This window comes from Solanum pennellii, chromosome 1 (assembly GCF_001406875.1).
Source record: "Solanum pennellii chromosome 1, SPENNV200".
Lineage (NCBI taxonomy): Eukaryota > Viridiplantae > Streptophyta > Magnoliopsida > Solanales > Solanaceae > Solanum > Solanum pennellii.
Window position 1 is genome coordinate 5,894,295 of NC_028637.1, and position 16,341 is coordinate 5,910,635.

At 34.6% G+C, this 16,341-nt stretch overlaps 1 protein-coding gene across 4 annotated transcripts; it reads right to left on the reverse strand.

Moving 5' to 3' along the window:
- Positions 1-12,897: 12,897 nt before the first annotated feature.
- On the reverse strand, positions 12,898-15,979 carry LOC107012988 (pentatricopeptide repeat-containing protein At1g26900, mitochondrial). 4 transcript variants are annotated; one of them, XM_015212972.2, is made up of 3 exons: positions 13,953-15,979; positions 13,745-13,855; positions 12,898-13,258 (listed from the first exon to the last, which is right to left on the reverse strand). In XM_015212972.2, exon 1 carries the CDS (start codon positions 15,912-15,914, stop codon positions 14,124-14,126), a length of 1,791 nt encoding a protein of 596 aa, XP_015068458.1. In that variant the 5' UTR covers positions 15,915-15,979; the 3' UTR covers positions 12,898-13,258; positions 13,745-13,855; positions 13,953-14,123. The 4 variants fall into 4 exon arrangements, with proteins under 4 accessions (XP_015068458.1, XP_027773641.1, XP_027773626.1 ...); XM_027917840.1 differs by having other exon boundaries at positions 12,898-13,663; XM_027917825.1 differs by having other exon boundaries at positions 13,529-13,855.
- Positions 15,980-16,341: the final 362 nt, after the last annotated feature.

A 16,341-nucleotide genomic window follows, 5' to 3' on the forward strand; every position in this document is an offset into this window, starting at 1 on the left:
CTCTGAAATCCGCCTGTTGTTTTGCTCCATTCAATCATATAAATGTGGCAGCAGTGAATGATTAGTCTGAAAGATGACAAATAATTAATGATATGAATAAGGGCGTGGAGGGACAGAATTATAATAGTCATCATTGTGGTAATGATAAAAGGAAGAACACTATGAGTTCTTCAAATAGTCCTTCAAAATGTGAAGGCAATTTTTATTATCAAAATGGTATGAAAGGTCATTAGACTTGTGAATGTTGTCAACCCAATAATTTGACAAGTTTATAAATCCTCTATCATGATACAAGAAGATAAAGTGATGGTACACTTGATCTTTCAAAGTGATGTTGAGGTGTGTCATGGAAATATGATGAATTTTAAAATCATGACAACGTGCTTATAATGCAAATTTATGAAGTACATATAAATAATTAGTCAATTCCTTGAAGAGAATGTGACTTGTGATGAGTATCGTGAATGCTCGACCATTCTATAAGAGAATGGGTCCAGATGTGATAAAATCATTATAGGTTGGATATATGCCACAACTCACCTCTATGGAAGGTTTGAGAAAAAANGGTGAATATAGGCCCGTTCACCTGCCATGTGGATCATTTGCAACTTTATGATAGTTGTATCTATGCGATGATCACATGTGCTTTGGTGTCAACTTAGAAATTGATGTTTGTAAGATTGTTTGCTCGAATTGTTAAATTAAGAGCACAGTTCCAAATTATGAAATTATAATGATAATGCAAGTTGATTTAGCAGAAATTGTATGCCTCCAATTATAGCTAAATCATAGTTATGAGAACAAAACTCCCAAATAAGATTTGGTATGATATAATTTTATTTAACATATAGCAACACATGTATGCATCAAGCCAACAAAGTTTTCCCATTAAAATTGGTTCATCGTCAGGAATCAAATAATTTTCATCTAAAATGTTGAATGTGCAATTATGATTTTAATTGCTCCACCACGCACAAAGATGAATTCCCAAATAAGATTGGGATGAATGTTAGATTTTCTAACATTAGGGGGAGAGATGATTTTGATAGCTAAAAATTATGTGTAAGGTTAATTATGAATATCTAGATCCTCGTTAAATAAATAGGTGAACTTAAAGTTCAAGGGATAATTCATTTGCATAATATTGCAAATCAATTGTCAGATGAATGTACTGACCCTATGATATAATTCAGCTGCAAATGCTCCAATGTGAAGTCCTTGAAGGACAGAGTCTATGATACGCCGGAAGCGTAATAGACCAATCGATTCCAAATATATAATTCCTTGAAGAAGGAAGGAGCAAATGATCAATATGGTCATGATAATGAGGCAAGTGCTATAAAAGAGCACATTGACATAACACTTCATAAAATCTTGAAAAAGGTTCAGGTACCTGAAATAATGAAAAATGAAGAGATCTCGATAAGTTATGTCTTGTTAGAATCGATATCAAATAACCGTCGACGGTATCTTTGATATGAGGTAGCGCTCAATGATATAAATTGTGATGAGGATCTTGAATTCAAATCTGTCATATAGTGTGGACAGATAAATGGTTGGCCAAGTAAAATGCACAATTCAAGTATATTTTGTTTCACTTAGAAAAGTGACATTTTGGACTGGTAGTCCATAAATCAAGGTATAATGTCAGTGGGGTACAAATAAATTATTATGCGATAGTATAACCGTAAGATATCAAATACGGTTTGTGCCTTGGGGCATAAAGGTTTATCGCAAAAATCCTGACATTAGTGGAGATGTTTTCTCCTTTGGTGGATGCAATGAGGTTTGTTTTGATCTGGCAACATATGAAAACTTGAATGCATGTAAATGAATAATTGTAATGTCTAGCTAGACAATGAAGGTTATATGAAAATCCTTGAAACAATCGAGGTGTCTGAAGCATATAAGAGTTTGAAAGAAACTTTTCCAATAAAGCTTCAAGAATCCTTATATGGATTGAAATAGTCAAGGAAGAAAAAGGGTACAAAAGAATGACCCTAATTGTCCTTGTATTTTTATGAAAAGGTCTTGGTAAGACAAAATTTTGTTTTGACCTACAGATTGATAATTTGACAAATAAAATATTTGTCTAACAGTGCACATACACTGAAAAATTTTGATGCAATTTTATGTGGATATATCGCATTCGTTGAGTACCCCAATGATTATGAGATCACTTGACATAAATGATGATTCAGTTTGATCTCAAAAGAAGGATGAAGAGTTTCTTGGTGATGAAACTCTATCTTGGTGCAATCAGGGCACTAGTGCATCTTACTAACAATATTTGACCAGATATTTGTTTTGCAGTAAATTTACTGGCAAGATTCAGTTTCTCCCCGATAAAAGGACATTGAAATGGTGTTCAGCACATGATTGAATATCCTCGAAGGACCATAGTTATGGGTTTATTCTATTCCGAGGAATTTAAGAAAAATTGATTGATTACGCAGATGCAGAATATTTATCTGATCCGCATAAAGCTCTATCTCAAGCACGCTATGTGTTTGCATGTGGAGGCACAATAATATCCCGGCGATCAATAAAGCAAATGTTGCTATGCAGAAATAAAAGTCCTCCATGAAGCAAGTCGAAAGAGCGTCTGGTTGAGATAAATGACACACCATATTCAAGAAATGTGTGGTTTTTCATTGAAAAAGAATATACCAACCACAATGTACAAAGATTGGAGACATCATCACAAGAAATTAAGTGATGTTTTAATCAGGGGTAGTATAATACGCGTTGCACTCTTTTTCCCTTGACCGAGGTTTTTTCCCACTGGGTTTTCCTGGCAAGGTTTTTAATGAGGCAACAAATAGTGCGTATCAAAAGATATGTGTACTCTTTTTCCTTCACTAGAATTTTTTCCCACGGGGTTTTTCCTAGTAAGATTTTAACGAGGCACATTATCTATGGACATCCAAGGGGGAGTGTTATAAATTCATTGAATGAGTGGATAGTCCATAAGGTTGGTACATGAACAACCATCCATATTCACTAGATTCATGAACCATTTTGGATAAGAATGTATCTATTTATTATGATACTTATTATGGTGACTTTTGGAGTGATTTCTCACTCTATAAATAGGATTGTTCATTCACTATTGTATGATATACAGATGAGACTTACATACACTTGAATAAGAAGAAAATTCCTCTTCTTCTATCTACTTCTCTTGTCTTCTTCTCTTTATGATTATATTCTTGTGAGCTTGATTTATAACAAAGATTACATAAAAACTATAAGATGTGAAAATATAAAGTGTAATGGACTAATATTTTCTACTCAATTTATAAAGAGAGAAATTGTGCATATGAAAGGTTGTGAATGAATGTATTTAATTGTAGAAGCTAAAAAGTTTAGCAATTAAAGTCATTAAGAAGTGAAAAATAATAAATTGTGACATCTAACCATGTATTCTCTTCAATTAAATATTGATATTGTATGAATCTCTCCATATGCTCTTACCTCTCTCTTCATATGCTCTAATGTTTAAGTTTTTTTTAATCTAAAACGGTAATTGTTTTAAGTGCTCAAAATTCAGCAATTAAGAAGAAAAATTGTCAATGCAACTCAATGATAATGGCGAACGGAATACTCATAAATGCACTTCAAATTATTACGGTAACATTTTAGTGGTATGCAAAAAGTTTTTTCTGTTATGGAACTTAAATTACTATTTAATAATAATAATAATAATAATAATAATAATAATAATAATAATAATAATAATCAATAATAATAATATACTGGTATTATTGTAGTAACTCAACTTTATAGGGTTATTTTGGTATTTCAACTTTCAACTTTTTTGTTCCCACTTATAATAATATATGATATGATGATAGTATGTATCCAACAGACCTCACCATGCAGCATCTATTGTTTCTCCTTTCTCTTTGCTTCCTTGTCCTTGTTCTTGTCCTAATCTCTCCTTCGCCACATAATTCTCGAAATTTGGATTCAAAGTTAACATAAATCCATTAATCAACTCGCAGTTCAGACCTTCACTTCCTGGAGATGTATCACTTCCAATACAAATGTCTTACTCGAAATCCATGCTCCGTGCACAACATCAGGCACTTCCTGAAAATGTAGTATCACTTCCAATATGAATGGTCCACCCACAATCAATGTTGCATACACAACGTACTACACTTCGACGAGATGTATCATCAATTTTGATACAAATGTGGCACTCGATGCAGCAAATACTATATCTAGTTTTATCATAGTTTAGATTAAGTATTGGTGTTGACTTCCTTTCTATGGCGTTCAATTGTTTTAGGATTAGTACCGATGTTCCCTTGATGTCTGTCGTTGTTTCAGTGAGTTTTCTACGGCTAATGGTCAATCTCTCAAGCTTACACAAGTTGAAACTAGTAAGACCGAAGAGAAAAAGGCAGATGTCGGGCTAGATGACATTCATAAGGACGAACATGCCAAAAATACAGAGTCTTCAACATCTGAAAGACAGGTTTTGGATGAAAAATCAAAGAAACTTTTCTTTTACTAGTTTTCTTTTGTACCACAGGGAGAAAAGCATGGTACCCGATCCTAAAATAAATTATCTATGTCTGAAATAAGTCTCTAACTGAGTAAAGATGCTGGGACATGTCCCCAGCTAACTCTAGTAAAAACTGAAACTAAAAATGAAAGACTAAAATAGAAAACAAGTCTATTGTCCTCGAAGTTTGAGGACTCACCACTGAACTGTTGAATATGAATCGAGAATCGATCTACTCGTGATCTGAATGCTGAGGACTTAAAACTACAACATGAGATGCTGTAGCCCAGAGTATGTGTTAGTACTTGAAAGGTATTGAGCATGCAGGATAGGATAAAGTTGAACAAACATATAATTGAACAAAGCACACTAAGCATTAATCTAAACATGATATTGAATATAAACTAAATCGAATGTAATGATCAAGTACATAACATGCTAAAACTGAATACTGAAAATGTAACTAGTAATCTGGTCAATACACTAGAATCTAACTGTGGGGGCTACTAATAACCGACATAAAATCACGTGAGCTAAACATGGATTCCAATGTATACTCCCCATATAGAGGACCCAATATACCTTGTCAGGGGTATAAAGGCATGAATTTTGCATGATCACTAAATATGATGCCCATAGAGGGGACTTATAAACAAATGGGGCACATAGTTATGGGACTATGAGGGTGACTGACCCTAGTCCAACTTGGTGTAAAGCCTACTCCAATTAGAAATGTATACAATACAACATAACGGACATACACTGGATAACTCAATATTCTTAGATGCTAACTGAAAATGCAACATTAAGTATTGATAATGAAACATTTGAAACTGAGGCATGTATGTTTATCTGTCCTAGCTAGTGTAATTCATGAAATAAACAAATCTATAAAATTAGGGTTCTAAATTTAATGCAAGGAACTAAGCAACATCGTTAGGAAAACATGATAATATGATTTGAAGTACTCTAGCAGCTAAATCACAACAATTATATGAAGTTCTAGAAATCTTAGGAGTAACAACATTAAAATCTGAGTTAGGAAAATTGATGTTTAGAGGAACTGATCTAAGAGTTGATAAAAATAAAAAGCAGGAAGGATCAAAGCACATATGTTCTGATTCATAATAAGGATGGTTCCTTTAACCTGATCATAGTTGTCATGAAGACCCATCGGAAACTGAACAAGTTTCTCATCTTCTAGAAATTTTTCCATTTTATGTTTTCCTTCAGACACACACACACAAGAACAATTTGATATTAGAGTTCAAAGAGTCTAGATCATCCCAGAGCCTTTTGTAGGTGAACTAGTTTGGCATCAATGGACTGCCCAAATCGATGCATCAAGCTAATCCAAAGTTCCCTAGCAGATCTAGAATAGACACTATCAACAATTTGTTTGAAGAAGGAATTGAGCAACCATGAAGTGACTGTATCATTGCATCTACTCCATGGTTGCAAATTTAGTGACCCAACAACAAGTGCACACTGAGTACCTCTGATGAAACCTAACTTGTTCTTTGTTGAAAGAGCAATGAGAACAAATATCTTTCATACTTGGTATCATTTCCCATCTAAGTATTATTGTTAAGGTTCATACCAAGAGCATCTGAATGAGTGAGAAAATAAGGGTGATTGGAATCAATCTCCGGCATAATAGTACAATTACCACCCATAGTAGTATTGGTGCTATCAGGTGTTGTTCCAGAGATCTCGACAGAGTTAGTCATTATTATTGAAGAGGGTGATAGATTGGAGAATAATAGAAAAAGACTTTATGATTAAGAGTGCTCTGATACCATCAAAGAAACAAAAACTAGAAATTTTCTACGTATTGATTGAATATGGAGAATACAATTTGTTCCTATATTTATACATAACTAAAGAAAAGAAAAGAATCTTCTATTGTAACTATCATTCCAGCTGTACAATCTTAATTGCCTTTTCTATAACAAACTTTATTCCCTCTCTAAGTATATTCATTTCAGCTATATGTAAAATCTTTAATTGTTGGGCCTTTTATTCGAATTGGGCTTCTGGCTGGCCCACTGCAGGAGTAGCTCTTTAGCGCATACAATATAACCCTTTATCATATTTAGACCAGATAAAAGGGTTAGTCTTCTTCGAAGAAACCAAGGCAAAATATGAAACCTTGTTTGTTTATGTTTTCTTCTTTCTTTTGATGGTGTATCGTTTGCATTAAATATTTCATTCAGTGATATACCATTTGTAATTCCAACACAACCACCAGCTTTCTTCATTCTCAAATCAAAGATTTTTTTTTTGGCAAAATCACTTTGGATCATCTTTTTCTTTGGTGAAAATCATGAATTTTTTTATTGTTGCAAATCTGCTAACAGGGAGGATCTATTTTACTCCCTTAATTTTATAGATCTTCTTCTCCTTCTTTAATTTTTGTCTTTTCCTCTCTATTCACTAAAATGTTCTTGTTGGAAAGTCCACTCTAAACCAGATCCATACCAGATCTGGCCAGTAAAGACTATATACCAACAAAAATCAACGACATCAGGCAAGCTCCGATGACTTCAACGACATCCAGTCATTTTCGGTGACTTTCAGCAAGCTTCGTCAATTCCAGAAAGTATTAATTTCATCCGCGGAAATCTTGCAGTGCTATCAGTTTATGTAACATGTCATAACTTTGGCATGAGCAGATCTAGACAACCAGATTCATTCTTTCTTCTCCAAAGAAGTTCCGCCGATCTCTTCTTCAAGTTCCAGGTTCTATCATCCCAAATTAATTTCCTAATTTACTTCAGTTTGCCTTTAGTTTTTTATTTTTAGATTTGTTTCCAGATCTATATGCAGAGTTGGAGTTCTATTTTAGATCTAGTTTTTGATTTACCTTTCTTGTCTAATATTGATCTTTTGTAATTAGTATTTTATTGCATCTCTCTCTCTAACTCACTTTACTCCCGGTCTAACTCTACTTTTTTTTTATCTATGGTGACATTATTCAACAGTGCTTGTGGTTTCTCTTGGTTAGTATATTGGGTGTACACATGTTATCGATTTGGTTGCTTTTATTCATCTATTCATTGATAAACTCTCCTCTTAATTCAGTGGTTTTTGTAAATTTCTATTTCACTTATGTCTTATTTAGTTTATGTCATAACATAGACCATCGTGAGTGTAACAAACTACCAGCCCAAAAATTACCTAGCATACCATTTTCTAAACCAAGTCAAAGAATAAATATCAAGAAAGAATCTTAAAGACAACCAATAAATTGAGTCCCCATAAACTCAATCAATACTTAAAACATCAGCAAAAATAAAACTACAAGAAATTGAAGGTTGTGGAACCAAAACTCTAAATAAGTCTAGAATGGGGATGCAACCCCAAAATCTTAAAAACATGACTAATAGTCTAATGTGTTTGCCCAACATGTGGACAGTAAAATGTAGAAGACTCATGACAACTTAAAAGAGTAGTTCACCCTTTAATTTGAGGCAGTCCTTATGTAAGTCTGATATCAACCACGGGAAGATGCCCAATACTCAATAATAATAGAACTAGTGCATCATCAGTACGTTGTGGTTGTGTATTGATGGTAATAAACAACTACAACATAGTAAACAAATGAAAACACATATATCACAATCATGAATACATAGACTCCGAGTCACAATAACATTAATTAACCAATACCTCGAACATATCCCACGTGATTACAATTACAAGGACTCGCTGCTTTCATGGAACCACAAATACACATACTTTGTCCTCTCAAGAATCTACACACAAACTATTAGTGTAGGTAAACGAGCTAACCAAAGTTAGTATTCATACTAAGTGTGGTACCCAAGCCCATTAGTATTAATCTACCGGCTTGGTACATAAGACAACCATCAATCATGCACAATCACAATCATAATGAACAATAACACTTGAAACCATAATTGATATAAACAAGTTCATTGCATGAGATTATCAAATGTCGTTCCACATTCTTTTGTATGTTTTCCCAACATGAATTATACAGGTGATATTATAAAGTTGTAGATGTGCATACGTATCAAAAATCATACAACCATCACCTACCTCGAATCAAGCCCCTTAAAGAGTTAAGGAACCCGAGCTTTCCCCTTTTGAAGTACCTTGCTTGTTCTTGGTCTAAAATAACATATAAATCACAAATAAATCCAATCAACTAATCAAGAATGGCCTGATTATATCCGGATCATTAAAAAAAATCCTAGACCTAGGCCAATTCATGATCATTCCACCCCAATAAGAGCTTTTCAACAATTAACTCAAGTCAAAACCCTTTCTCAAGAGTAATATCCTATATTCTAAGGTTTAAATATCAATTTATTAGATAGAAGAGTAATGAACTTACATTTACTGATGAATTTTGTGGAAAATTGAATGAACTGCCCTAATTCGTCCATCTCAGCCTTTAGAACAATTATGCATAAAGTAGGATTTTTAGGACTTTTTATGTATAAAATCCTGACCTACCCCGTTATAGCAACCCTATCATTGTCGTTAGCCTGCTATAGTGCTTGCAAACTCACGTTGTAGCGGTCTGAAGCCCGCTAACATCAGAGGCTTGGAAAACCCTGAACGTCCAATTTTTCACAAGATAGATTCTTCCTTTGACATCCCGAACTATCCCCTTCACCCCAAATTTTATTCCCGTAAGATTGGGTTCCTTAATTTCTTGGATACTAGAAAATATATATAAAAAAAAAAACTAGACATATTATCCCTCACATTCCCGGATGACCCTAGACCTTATAAGTCTCAAATTCCACCTGAGATTGGCATAGCCAAACATTATTTAAGCAACTATCCAATACGTTTTTTTGTCTTGATTTCTTTCACTATTTGCCTACTCTTAACAATTGAGACATGTTGTTACATTCGTATTTTCCTTGTAGCTTTGCGAGTGATGGTAGACTAGGGTCATGTCAATGGTTGAGGTCAGGTTGAGAAGAAGCAGCAGTAAGGGGATGTGAGTTCTCCTAAGCGGAAGTATGGTCATGTAACATCATATCGTTGATAAGAAGTCTATTGAGCTAGTAAATATTTCCAAGAAGAAGAAGAAAAATATAACTTACATCTAGGAGATAAGATCTGTAGGTACCTAAGCATGAGATGTGTAAGGTTTTAAGTTGTACTCAAAAGGCTCAAGAGAAAGAAATGGTGTAGGTATTTTAGTAAATGGGGACCTTAAGATGAGAGTGGTGGAGGTTAGGAGGATCAATGATAGGATGATGATGATTAAGTTACTCGTTGGTGGGATTAATTTGAATGGTATTAGCTTAATGTACCACAAGTGGGCCTAGATAAGGAGGCTAGAAAGCTCTTAGATGAGGTAAGCATACCAAATAGCAAAAACCAATTCATTGGTGGAGTACAATGATTCCACTGTACAAGAATGAAGATGATATCTAACAATGTAACAATTATAGGGGTATATGAAATAGCTAAGCCACATTTTGAAGGTTTGGAGAAGAGTGTTGGAGATGAGAATGCGAAGAAAGGTGTCCATTTTGAGAATCAATTTGGATTCATATTGGGGATATTGACTATTAAAGTCATTCATCTTGTGCAGAGACTAGTGGAGAAATATAAGGGAAGGAAGAAATAGCTACATATGACAAAATCATGAAAGATGTCTTTTGGATATGTTCAGAAGCTAAATGTGTCCCAATGGTTTATATAAGAATGATAAAAGACACATACGATAGAGCCAAAATTTTGGTTGGGTTAGAATGGTAGGGAAGACTCGAAGCACTTTCCAGTTGAGATGGGGCAACATCAGTGATCAACTCTTGGCCCATTCATATTTGTCTTAGTGATGGATGAGTTGACGCGGTCTATTCAGAAGGAAGTTCCATGGTGTAAGTTATTTACGGACGACATAGAACTTATTGATAGACACGAGACATAAATAATGCAAGTTGGAGTTAAGTCCAAACTCTAAAGGGTTCAGGTTGAACAAGACCAAAATGGAATATTTGGAGTGCAAATGAAATGTTGCATTAAATTAAGCAGATGTAGAAGTAAGGCTTGGCACACAAATTATTCCCAAAAAAAAAGGTTTAAATATCTTGGGTCCATAACCTAGAGTAGTGGGGACACCATTGATGATATCACACATTGCATTGGGGTGGCATAGCTGAAATGGAGGTTTGTCGCTATAGACTATGTCATAATAAGGTCTACAAAGTGGTGATTAGATCGTCCTTGTTGTATGGTATGGAGTGTTGGCCTTTTAAGAAGTCACATGTTCAAAATATGTATGCTGTGGAGATGAGAATGCTGATGGATGTGTCGGCAAAATAAGAGTGATAAGATTAGGAATGAGGTTATCTGGGAGAAGGTGAGAGTGGCTTTTGTGGCAGATAAGATGATGGAAACGAGACTCATATGGTATGAGCATCTGCAGAGGAGGTGCGCTGAAATCTCACTAAAGATTTGTTGTGAGGCTAGTTGTAGGAGGTATGCATAGGGGTAGAGGTAGGCCAAAGAAGTATTGGAAAAAGGTGATTAGACAGGTCCTGCCGCAGCTTCCAACAAGATAGTAATTGTAAAAAATAACCTATAGAAGAGCACATGCATAACATATTTCAAAATAGGTGATTCTCTAAACTTCCACGAGCCATAGAATCGTGAATGATTATCCTCTCATCGCCTTTCTTGCAATATCCTACTTACATAACTAAATTCTAATGGTGGAGATTGGGAAGAGAGTTTACTTTTTCATGTCACATGAATGCATAAAATATCACATTATTTAACTTACAAAGTCCATAAAATTAAGACAATAACTAGAAAAAGTAGAATTCAAGTCACTTTCATTGATCCAACCCTAATCGAAAGAAGAATCAAACTTGTGCACTCCAAGAATACCTTCAAATCTGAAGTTCATTGTTACCAACCTCAACTCATTGACAACAAAGTTTTGAACCTATAAAGATGTTATTTCCAGTTCCATGCCTCTAAAAAAAGAATTTATGTTATAAGATTAAATGGAAAAAATAAGGTGATAACTAGATAAAACGTTAAATGAGTGATACAAGATGCTCGGTCACTTGGTGACATGCATAAAAACTTGAGAATTTTGTAGGCACCCTGGAAAAAGTATTGTTTGATTTCTTCATCTTTTATTGATTATTGTTTCATAAGATAGACATTTGCTTCTTTATGAAATTATGCCCAATATGAGCTCTATTGTTTTCGATATTTCCGTTCAATGTATCAAAATCTACTAGTATTTTTACTATCCTCTTATCTGTAGATTCCTTGCTATAAATGATGTATTCTCCTTTTTCTGAGATGTGTTGAGAAAGAAAATACAAAGTAGCATAATTTGTCTGTATTTTTTCTTTTGGATTACACTTCTCAGAAAAGCGGATTACACCATTAATAGAAAGGAATCTATAGATAACAGGAGCTAAAAATACTGGATTATGATACATTGAATGTGAAATTTTGAAAACAATGAAGTTCATATTGGCAATTAAGAAGCAAATGGGGATGCAAACACTGCTTTTTCTATGGGTGGTTGCAGAATTCTGAAGTTTTTATGCACATCGCCAAGTGGTTGAGCATATTCTATCACTCATTTAACGTTCTATCTAGTTATCACCTTCCATTTAATCTTATAACATATAAGTTCATAGCCTTCACGGCTATCTTTATTGATAATACCTACCAATAAAAGGCATGTCTTATTGATTCATATGGTATCCAAATATATGATTAGTTCCTAAGTTTACCAGATTGAAAATTTATAACATTCAAAATGAATAGACCCAATGTCACATTCAGTAAAGATTTATGATACGTGTATAGGATGTACTCAATGTGTTCTAGTCTGCCCCACCGATGTATTAGAAGTAATACATTGGGGTATTTGTAAAGCTAAAGTAACTTTCTTCTCAATCTCCACCATATATATTTGGTTAATTTAGTAGGCTATTGCAAGGAGGCTATGTATGACTCTTGGAAGTTTGGAGAACCACCTATTATAGGTATTTTATGCATGTCTTCTTCTATATGCTTTGCTTGACAATTACCCAGTGAAACCTTGACTACTATATCTTGAATGAAATGTTCTTTTTATGTAATTGATTAGTGAATGGAAATATTTGTACTTTCTTTTGAGTATTTCTATATGCAAAAGTTGTGTTTAATATGATATAATTGAGATAATTCTTAAAGTTAGAAGCCATAATTCTCTTTAATTGTAAGTTGAAGCCAAACAAACTATAGGTTTTACTGATTTAACATACCACAAAATAACAAAATCAAACTTTAAAAATTAAAATCCCACCAAATTTTCATGAACCAAAATCCGAGATCACGATGACACACACCCTGAGAACCCCAAAATGTTTGCAAGCTAAAAGAATAACACATAGGAGACTTCCAAAGGAAAGTCAGGCCACAAGCAATAAGAAAACAACCAAAAAGTTCCCAACCAACTTATCTTCTCAAGTGTCAACACATCATAATTAGTTGGATGCAGTGATACAATCCACAATCCACATATCAACCAAATATCAAATAACAATAATTGAAAGCAAAGTAAAGATAGATTTCGAATAAAGAAAGGAGCAGCCCGGTGTACTAAAGCTACCTCTGCATGGTGGGGCTAATCCACGACAGTCTATTTTAAGCAGCATTACCCTGCATTTCTGCAAAGTTTGTTTCCACGGCTTGAAACCATGACCTTCGGCATGTTTGGACCAATAGTCTTTTTCACTGTTGTTGTGAAATTATGTTTATGTCAAAACAACGTTCACTATCATAAAAAGAAGAACATAGAAAACAGAGACATTCGAAACACAACATGTCATTTAGTATAAAGCTGTAAAGTGATCTGCTGTTTCTTGAACTTGAGTTATTGTGCCATATATGTTTGCTCAAATCTTTATTGACTATGTGCAGCTAGAAATATTTCAGTGGGGAACAAGCAGAGTGGTGGTGGACTGGAAATTTACAAAAGATAAGTTAAAAGCATAACAAAGGTACCCATAAGTAATCTCTAGTAGTCACAGTGTATACTGAACACGTTAAGGAACGCTGACCAGTTCTACAAAGAAAACTGACATTCAGCGGACTTCGATTTGGCATGCCAAATGGTTACCTTGTCTCATTCTTGTCAACCTAGAGCAGTGTACTTTCACTTCTGAATATGTAAAACACTTTTTGACAATTTTTATGCTAAGATGTTATTTAGCATTTTACCTCCTCAGATGAATAGCAATGATGGCAGATTGCAGTTGATGACAATGATGTGAGAGTTGTATCTGCGCTCTCTTGCTGTTATTACCCTGCAGTTGTGTAGGCAATAGCAGCCTACATCATGGATAGTTAAAGTATGTGTAAGTTGATCCGCGTACAATCATCTTAATCAGAAAAAAAGAGATACATATTTTGGTGTTTTGCGTGATACCTTTTGGAGATTGATCTTATATCTTTATGATGAATGAATGAATGAAAACAAGTATAAATTATTGATAGTCTGCTTGCCAGTGCACACTCTTTGTCCGAAAGAGAGAGAAGTAATTCTTATACTGAAGATCAAAATTTTGTTGAGGTAACTGAAGGCAGGGTTATCTAGGAACTAGCGTACTACACATTGGCTAAGAAAAATCCGGCTACTATCACATAATTCAATTGAGCTGCATCCAGCTTCCTTCTTCCCACTGAGAGAAGATCCCACCTCTATTTCTAATTTACCTTCCTTCACCTCTAGCATGTCTCTATCCTCGGGCAATATGCCAGCGATGGCATAAGTACAGTTCAGAAGTAGTGAATCAGCAGGGTGTTCACCAAATCTTTGTTCCAGTTCTTTTTTCACTTGTGCTCCCAACTCAACACTACCATGAACTCTGCATGCTGCTAGCAACGCACGCCATGCAGTAGCATCCCCCTCAATGGGCAAATCTTTTATTAGTTCTCGTGCTATTTCAAGCAATCCACCACGACCTAAGATATCAATCAAACATCCATAATGCTCAATTTTAGGAGTCAAGCCATATTCTAGGACCATTTTCCTAAAACAACTGATGCCCTCTGCCACTAGTCCCCCATGACTACAAGCATTAAATACTGCCAAAAAAGTTACTTCATTAGGCCTAAAACCTTCATCCTCCATTCTGTGGAAGAGTGCAATAGCATCCTTTGCCTCCCCATGCACCCCATAACCCATTATCATCGCTGTCCAAGACTTCACATCTTTAGTCTCCATACTGTCAAAAACATTAACTGCCTTCACAAGCAACCCACACTTAGCATACATATCGATCAATGCCGTGCCATGAACTGGATCCAAAGCTAACTGCTGGTCTTCCACAAAGTTCTGAATATATTCACCCATGTTAAGAGCTCCGGAGGAAGCACAAAAAGAAAGCAAACTTGCCAAAGTTGACGAATTCGGCTTCAATCTTTGGACCTTCATTTCCCTCAGTAGAGACAATGCCTCTTGTAGCAATCCATTTTTAGCATATCCATCTATCAAACAGTTCCACAAGACAACATCTTTCTGAGAAGCTTCATCGAATAGACTACGGCCTGAACTAACACAACCAATCTTCCCATACATAGATATAAAGGCAGTTAGCACCTTCAAACTATCGCAAAATCCAATCTTTATGCAATAACCATGCAGGGATTCCCCTACCAAAGCAATCCTTAACTCACCAATCGCAGACAAAACACACAACATCGTCGTGACACTAGCATAAATACCATCCCTACGCAACTCTACAAACATATCCAAAACACCAGAATAATTACTTACACAAAGATAACCACCCATCAAGGTGTTCCAAGAAACCAAATCCCTCTTTGAAATTTCATCAAACAGTTTGTGTGCACAATGGATTCCCCCACAAACACAATAAAAATTCAAAAGGGTATTCTTCAAATCAAGAAACAAATCAAACCCAGATTTCAAAACAACTGAATGAACAGCTACACCAGTCCATTTCTCCATCAAACGTATACAAGATCGAAGCACAGAAACAAAAGCAAACTGATCAAGAACAACACTTTGTTCCCTCATATAGTTGAAAAACACAAGACCCTTTTGTGGGTCATCACTAATTGAATAGCTACGAAGCATGGTATTATACATATAAAGATTTGGGCTTTTTACATACTTGAAAATTGAAGATGTATAATCTGTAAACTGGATTGAACATGCGAGGAGTTTGCTTAGAGTGAAAGGGATTTGGTCTTGACCAGTTTTAATCATCAAGGCATGAAATTGAGTGATTTCTGAGATATTTTTGCATGATTGTAACTGAGAAATGAGATTTTGATCTGAAAAAAATGTTGAACAATGTCTTGAAAATTGTTTGAAGTTTTGTCTTAGATGATGTGAACAGTAGGATTTAACGGCTATGTTCATGAGAACAAGATAGATTTAGGGGCAAAGTGTACATTCAACAAGGATTTGTTGCTTTTGTAACAAAATTTGGAAAACATAACATCCCAACCCAAAGCATACAACTATTACTCCGTCTCCGCAGTTTGTTTCAGTTTATGTGATATTTTTTCATTTTGTGAGAGTTAAATAGTTTAGATTTGATGAGAATTTGTAGATAAAATTTTCAATTTTTTTCAAATAAAATTTATATGTTTATAAACTATATAGTAATATAAGTCATAATAATTCATACTCTTTTCGTTCAAAAATGAATTGCCTAATTTGACTTGAAAATGGAGTTTAAGAAAAGAAACAAAATATTTTAATTTTGTAATTGTAAATAAAAGTTATGTCAAATGTACTTAAATGTCCATTAATCATGTGGCTTTAAATATGTCATGTGCAAAGT